This window comes from Scylla paramamosain, chromosome 4 (assembly GCF_035594125.1).
Source record: "Scylla paramamosain isolate STU-SP2022 chromosome 4, ASM3559412v1, whole genome shotgun sequence".
In the NCBI taxonomy this organism is placed as follows: Eukaryota; Metazoa; Arthropoda; class Malacostraca; order Decapoda; family Portunidae; genus Scylla; species Scylla paramamosain.
The window spans coordinates 20434527-20442823 of NC_087154.1; the positions used below are offsets into that span (position 1 = coordinate 20434527).

The following is an 8297-nucleotide window of genomic DNA, read 5'->3' on the forward strand; positions in this document are numbered from 1 at the left end:
ATTATGGGAAAAATATTTTCTCTTTTTCCTCTACTGCCCTCGCTCGTCTCTCCAAAACAGGAGGGATAGCTTCAATGTGTCATGTTAATGTATAGATTTCCTTTATTGCAAATTCTTGCTACGAAAAGATCCCGTCTGTTCATTTTACTGACGTTTGTTACATTTGCTGACATTTTAGACTGCAAGCATCATAACTGGCGGGAAAAAAGAAACAAACATGATTTTGCTCAGAAATAATATTTTTGCATCGCCAGTGGACATTTACCGATCTATCTGTCAACTCAATATATCCATAAGAAGTCATACAGAATGGTTGGTATATATTTTTACCAAGTCTCATTAATATGCACGTATATTCATATGATGATGACAGTTATTGCAAGGTCGAACTGAGATGTTTAGAACAAGTTTCAATCACCTATACTTGTTGTACTGTAGACTTAAAAAAAAAAAAAAAAAAGGAATCCAATTCCTTTTCACGGTCAGTAATCAGAATAAGATAAAAACAATAGCTTGATGAAGTTAGACAATAAAATTAGTGATAGACCGTAGATGAATGTAATCAATATAATGTAATCAAGTTATGTTATTTAAAAGAAGGTTATGTCTTTAAAAGAAGAAGGATGATGGTAGGTTGAAATAGGTGTAGGTATATTTCATGCAGGGACTGCCACATGTAGGACTGACGTTTTCTTGCAGCCTTCCTTTTATTTTATCATATTCTTATGCTCTTATTCTAGTTCAGTGCCTCAAAAACGCAATTCCTCCATCTATCAATTCTTCCTTTTTTGTTGCCTTTGGCCAGTACCCCCTCTAACAGAAAAAGAAAAGAAAAAAAAAAAACACTTCTGCTCAAGTTACAGGGCAGCGCAGCGCGGTTTCTGAGTGCCAAGGTGTGCGCGCAAGGTAAACACGGTGAGGGAAAACACGGAAATAAGTGGAGAGCAGACGGGAGACAAGAATAGCAGGGCCTGTAAAGGGGCAGTTGAGTGGAGATTAAAAGGAGAAATAAGAGGAGAGCTTACGTGAGTATTGTTATGAGTGTCCCGAGGGTTTATTCGACGTGATACAGTTATTGTATACATTAATGCTAGTTACAAAGGAGGAGGACGGGGTTTGCCTCCCTCTTTCTAAACATGTGTTTTTAAGTATTTTTACAGAACTTCGTTATGGTTTTGCCTTTTCTTGCTGCAGTAGGAAGAGTCACATAACTACGTGCATCAGTAGATGATCTGTCATTGCAAGAATGTTCAGAAAATCACATTCTGCTTATCTAAAATTTCAGAAAACCCCGACTTCGAGACTAAACTTTTTTTCCTGAAAAGTTCTCTGACTGGTAATGTGTTCTGAACTGATATCATAATTGTTTCTTTTATTGCATGAAATGTGTAATTTATGTGTGCAATGGTGGTGGTAGGATATAGCAACCTGTTTTTTTGCAGTTTCTGAGTTAAATATCGTTATCTGCAGTAGCTTTAACAATGACAAGCTTATAACTGCCCCTCAGTGCCTTATCATGTCTGATAGATAGGATGGTTGAGGCATTTCAGCAACATGAGATGACAGGACTAGTAGTAACTGGCTCAAACTTGATGAAGTTGTATGTAAAAAGAGATTAGAAATTGGTTCTCAGACAGGATGGTAATGTATTGACAAGACTATCAAAGCTGACCAAAAATACACTTTTAGGTTATCATTTATATAACTTAACTGGTAGAATGCTGGACTTGCATTTCCATGAGTGTCCTGACAGGTTCACTCTATGATGAAAGCCCCTCCTGCTTTTAGATCAATTCCTCAGTGTTTCCATGATGTTCCAAAGTGAGCATGACAGGAAATGACTGATTGCTGGACTGTGATAATATTGTTGAGTTCTGTTCATACCCTATTATAACTAAGGAATTTAATATGTTGATGTTACTTATCATATGAAAGTGGAATGGGACCAGATGCCCCTGTTAGTGTGAGGTTAGATGAGATTAATTATCCAGTAGAGTATCAAGAGGGTGAAGGTACTTCACTTGTTACCATTGTGAACTAATTTTTGACAGAACATTTGTATAAATTGCATTATGTAGATCTCATCAGTATGAGTATTCAAATGTGTATGGTTATGTATTTCTCAGTAGTTTTCATGCTTCATAAGTGCAATTTTCTATGCCCCCAAGGGAAATTAGTAAGTTCAGATGTCACCAGATAACAAAACTTGTTAGTAGTGGCATTAGTTAACAGAGTGCTGCCTGTCATAGCTGATTACAAGAGTTATTTATTGATATTTCCTTTTTTTTTTTTTTCAGATCATATCTAGCACGTCTGAATTTACTATCACCATGGTGGAAGGGCCAAGTTTTCAAGACCTTTTTGCAAACTTACTAAGTGAACTTAAAAATAAAGACAAAGTGGCATATGTGAGTGGACACTTCAGTCCAGCACATAATGTTGATGACATGTTCTCTTTCCTTTGGGGTCTGGAGGAGGCCCACCAGTTACTCACCCCAAGGATAATAAGGGCAGAAAAGTCTGAAACTAAAGCTGAAAAAACTTAGAGCTGAGGGCAACAAGTGTTACCAGAAGAAGTTATTAGATAAAGCACTGGAGTTATACAACCAAAGCATAGTGTTTGCACCACACCCAGAGATTAAAATTGAAAAATGCTCAAATGGGAAAATCAGCACAACCAGTAATGAAAGGCAGGAGGATGTTGTTAGTGAAGGTCAGAGCACAAGCTGTTGTACTAATAAGGAGGAAGGTTACAAAGCCTTGGCACTGGGTTATGCCAACAGATCAGCTGTGCTGTATGAATTAGGACAGTATGAAAAGTGCATTTGTGATATTGATTATGCTCTCCTCCATGGCTACCCAACAATCCTCCATAGCAAACTAGCAGAGAGGAAAGCTAAATGTCTTATAGCATTACAGAGGATAAATGAAGCAAAGTCCTTGATTGAGACTTCACTTCAAGCTCTTGATGCCTTGGCGCTAGATGAAGAGAAGATTAAATCATCCAGAGCAAATTTACAATCACTTTCACAACTGGATAAGAAATTCATTGACATTCACCCTAATACCAAATACAAGTTGTTATTTTCCTTTGAGAACCCAAGTCCACCCAAGCTAGCTAAGTGCAACCCTACCATTCCATCATTAAGCAGATCTGTGGATTTGGCATTCTCCTCCACTCAAGGGAGATACCTGGTTGCCAACAAAGATATCAAACCTGGTTAGTCACTGAGTACGTTTATTGACTTCTGTTAACATGTTTAAGAAGTAGTGTTCTTGATATACTTTGTACATTTAACTGACATTTTATTTATTTTTCGATGGTGTAATTACATGAATAGTAATTATTGTTGATTTCTATATGGCTTCAGGGGATGTGATAGCAGTGGAAGATGCCTACAGCAAGGTGGTGCATCTGGATTCCTCTCTCCACAACCACTGCACTGAATGTCTTGCTCGTTGCCTCACTCCTCTACCCTGTCCCATCTGCTCCAAAGTGAGGACCCCTTACCAGTGTATCTATTCAGGCATCAAATAGCAAGAGAATATGTTACAAATGTGTGCAGGGTCTTGAGGAATCACTGACAGTAGTATCTTGATTTTCAGTCCATTGTAGATAACTAGGGTTTTACAAGGAGTGAGTGGGAGGCCATGTACAAGTATTTAGACAGAATGAAGTATATGTTGGAAGGGACGCCCAAGAGTGATGCAATACCTTGGGACTCACAACTTGAAGTAAAAGAAAGTTCCTAGGGGTCTCTACAGTATCTCTCTCTCTCTCTCTCTCTCTCTCATCTCTCTCTCTCTCTCTCTCTCTCTCTCTCTCTCTCTCTCTCTCTCTCTCTCTCTCTCTCTCTCTCTCTCTCTCTCTCTCTCTCTCTCTCTCTCTCTCTCTCTCTCTCTCTCTCTCTCTCTCTCTCTCTCTCTCTCTCTCTCTCTCTCTCTCTCTCTCTCTCTCTCTCTCTCTCTCTCTCTCTCTCTCTCTCTCTCTCTCTCTCTCTCTCTCTCTCTCTCTCTCTCTCTCTCTCTCTCTCTCTCTCTCTCTCTCTCTCTCGCTCTCTCTCTCTCTCTCTCTCTCTCTCTCTCTCTCTCTCTCTCTCTCTCTCTCTCTCTCTCTCTCTCGTCCCTAGGAAGAGTGTTTTTGTTTGAATAGGAAATTTATAATAGCATCTTTGAATGGAGTATATACATGGATATAAATTTCCCAAAATATTTTAGAATGCAACATTGCTTTTAAAAATTGTGACATACATTTTTTTCATAGTTTCATCCTCTCTTGCTACATGCTGCATTCTTCATGATGAATGGTATTATGGTAAAATCTAGTTTGTGTATATAAAAAGATGCATGTATATTGTTGATGGTGTTGGACGAGTATTTGAAACTGTGGGAGTATTATTTGTTTGGTGAATAATATAGGGTATTCTCTGAAGTGGTGAGCATCATCTTCCTTTTTTCTTTCAGGTAATATTTTGTAGTGCTGCTTGTAGAATGCAGGCACTTGCTTCCTACCATGGGACAGAGTGTGACATTCTCACATCTCTTGCTACATTAGACATAGGCAAGAACTCTGTTTTGGCATGTAGAATTATCTCACAGACAACTTTCACCCAACTGAAAAATGTTGTGCCTGTTTATTTTACTGAATCTGCAGAAAAGCCTCCTGCAAGCCTGGGTTTTGATGGTGCAGGGAAGTACATGTCCTCAGATTACAGAACAATTTATCACCTGGTTGGTAATAAGCAGTCCAGGTCAGTAAGTGATCTCTTCAAGAGATGTGCCATGGCTTTTGTTTTAGTAAAGCTGCTTGAACAGAGCTCCAGGTTCTTTGTAGATGCTGCAGGGGTGGCCTTCACCCCCAGTGTGGGGGACATCGTTCTTGTTGGCTCTACCCTCTTCATACACATGATGAACTTGCCTTGTAATGCTCATTCTGTCACTGAATTCAGGGTAAGTAATGTTCATACAAAAATGCATGGAGTTGTTATAAGGACTTGAGATAATATATATATATATATATATATATATATATATATATATATATATATATATATATATATATATATATATATATATATATATATATATATATATATATATATATATATATATATAAGCAAATTAACTTTCTTTTTGAGAACAGGCATTTTGCTAACCAAGTGTTTGGTGAAATTCAAAGTGAATAAAAGGCATAATTAACATTGCATTCTATAATGAAATTTGTAGGTCACGTTTTATTTAGAAAAGCACACTTCACTGTTTATTTCAAAGTCCATGCTTGTGCAAGATGAATGTTTGTGATTGTAAGAATCCTCCTGTTAGTAGCATGTCTATGGTGGTGGTCATAGCTGGCCTCGTTAACAGAAAAATTTATGAGAACTGGAAAATCAATAACAATAACCGTATCAGTGATAAGCAGTGATTGATAACTGGTGATAAATTTATCACCTGATAATTGATAACCAATAAATTGATAAGTCCAAGATTCTGGTACTAGCGATAACTATATTGATACATATTTCAAATAAAAAAAATATAAATCCAAAGCTTTATTTTCTATCTTTATCTTAGAAATCTCTGAAAAATCTTAGAAAAAAACCTCAATTTCAGTGTTTATCCTGTCTCTTCACTAATAAAAAAGTACTGTTTTAAGTAAAATAACTATGTTTGATTTTGAAAGTTTAAAACTTCAACAAGCTCATGTTCGTTTTTAAAATTATCAAAATTATCGCTGGTTTGGAACCAAAAGTATTGGCGATACTGATGAATCAGTTATGCAGGAAAAAGAATTATTGGATAACTGATGACTCTATATCGTTATCGCAATAAATTATCATGATAATTTATCATGCTAACACTCTTGTGATGATTGTTTTGTGTTTCTTGTCTTGAGATGATCTGGGACATAATATATGAAAGTCATAAGGCATGCCATTCTTTCTTATGCTTGATAAGGTTGTGATCTTGGCAGTACATAGAGGAAGCTTGCATGCTGAAAGAAGTCTTGTTTTGTTCACTTCCTTTGTGTGATGAAATATTTTTGTTAATATTTTATAAATGTCTTCATGCACTGTGTTTTCATCTTATTTGTTGGTGTATCAGCTTTGCAATAGATGATTTTTGTTAATCAGCATTGTTTACTGATCATTTTGGCATGGAACAAAAATGGAAGAAATATAACTGATGGAGGTAGTCAACTGATTTTGTAGTGTTTACCCACAAATTATCATACCTTTATGTATGTGCATGGATGAGCTTCTACTATACCTACAGTGATTAGGTCTGTAAATATCTGTACAGTCCTAATTTAAGTAGAGTAGATGTTGGGAACATGAAAGGACATTCTCTTGCAAGATGGGAGGATAGAGTTTTGTACTATGAGAGAGAGAGAGAGAGAGAGAGAGAGAGAGAGAGAGAGAGAGAGAGAGAGAGAGAGAGAGAGAGAGAGAGAGAGAGAGAGAGAGAGAGAGAGAGAGAAAAAATAATATGCATGAATATGTGCATATACTCGTAGATTTTCCTGTTGTAGCCTCTCTTTCAAGGAAGTGTTTAGGAATAGGCATTGAACTTGGTTATCTAGACTGAATGGAGTTATTGCCTACATCATCTCTGTAATTGCAATCAATCTCTTTCTTTTATATGTGTAGTACACCAATGCTTCATATGGTATCTAACTTGTGTTTTGATACATGAACACCTATTGACATTGATACATGACATTGACATTGATACATGATACATTGACATTGATACATGAACACCTGTTGATATAACAAAGGTTTTGGCCAAACCATGTCAACTTTGTGAGTGAAGTTAGCACTGCAGAAGTATTATGTAATGAGGTGCTGTTTTTTTTCTGACAGATCAACATTAACAACTACCAGCAGAGTGTAACTTCAGAAATTGGCTGTGGAGCATATGGGGTAATGAGTCTTACCAACCACTCATGCAATCCAGCAGCTGCTCGGTTCACCTTTGGAGCTACTGAGGTACTGAAAGCTGTAAGGTTTATTCCAGCAGGGACAGAAGTAACAGACAGCTATGGGGAACACTATTGTGTTCAGAAAGAAGAGAGTAGGATTGCATCTCTTCTACAGCAGTATTATTTTAAATGTGCTTGTGAGCCATGTCGACACCACTGGCCCACTTATTGTGGTCTTCAAGAGGAATGTATGCTGAAATGTGTCAGTTGTAATAATTCCATTGACCTCATTGGGGGAAAATGTCCTAAGTGTAACTTAGACTACTCTAAAACTTCTCGGAGTGAAAAGTTCAATGTTGTTACCTACAACTGGACGGAGGTGATAGTTCAATTGAAAAGGATTAAAGGAGAATTTGATCTTGCATATAAGGGTGTGATAGCTGGGAATAATTCCTCAGAAAATATCAATAAACTTTGTGAATTTATAGAATTCATTGACAGGTATGTTCAACAACCATGCAAACTGTACTTTGAAGCTCAGGAAACCCTTAAACATTGTTTTGATCGCCAAGCTTCTTCCTGCTTGGTGAGTCCTTGAAAAAGTTGTAAACAATATTAAGGATGCAGGTGCACATGAGGCACTGCCATATCTTAAACTAAGAATGTATTCTTTCATTCTATTGAAAATTAATTATTTTACACTGATTAGCACAAGCATGACTTCAAATGCCATCTGAATTATAATGCATTTCTTTTCTCATCAAGCTTTAAAATGTTTGCTGTGAACCATTACTTTCTTTTGAACATTTCTATTTCTTGTTCTTAAGGGAAGTCACAGAATTATTTTGAGTTACTCTGTTTTATTCCTAGATTTTCCAAGGATTTTTTAAAGATTTTTGTGAATGTTGCACATTTATATATAATGAGGTGCCATAAAAGTATTTAAAAAAAACTGGTGCTATTAAGTTTAAGTTTAAACATGAGTAAAATATTTCTTGCTATATAATCTTTTTATATACCTTCTTGCATACTTTGAGTTTTTCATTGCCATTTAACATTACAAACTATTCTGTAACATTTATTCTTCAGCAATCTCTCAACATTATACTACCATTGGAAAATCCACTAGGTATTCTATTTTAATCACTTCTCTTTCTTGTAGATACTTGTAAAGATTTTGCACAATGCTTTTAGTGGTGTGAATTGATACATTAAGCACTGAAAAGGTTAATTGTTCAAAGTCCTGTTGGATCGCTAGAACTGTAAAATATTTAACGGTCTCTAAGCCATGCACTTAAACTTATCCTGTAGCTGTTCACTGTGCTAGCTTGTGAATTTGGTCCAGGAACTTACACTGAAGTGTGTTGTAACTTAG

The 8297-nt window shown here is 36.4% G+C and overlaps 1 protein-coding gene across 1 annotated transcript; it reads left to right on the plus strand.

The window, feature by feature from the left end:
* The first annotated feature begins 1939 nt into the window (after nucleotides 1–1939).
* Nucleotides 1940–7923, plus strand: LOC135100142 (SET and MYND domain-containing protein 4-like). The gene is made up of 4 exons (XM_064003107.1): nucleotides 1940–2012; nucleotides 2510–3220; nucleotides 3372–3496; nucleotides 6864–7923. Exons 1-4 carry the CDS (start codon nucleotides 1940–1942, stop codon nucleotides 7518–7520), a joined length of 1566 nt encoding a protein of 521 aa, XP_063859177.1. The 3' UTR covers nucleotides 7521–7923.
* The last annotated feature ends 374 nt before the right edge of the window (nucleotides 7924–8297 follow it).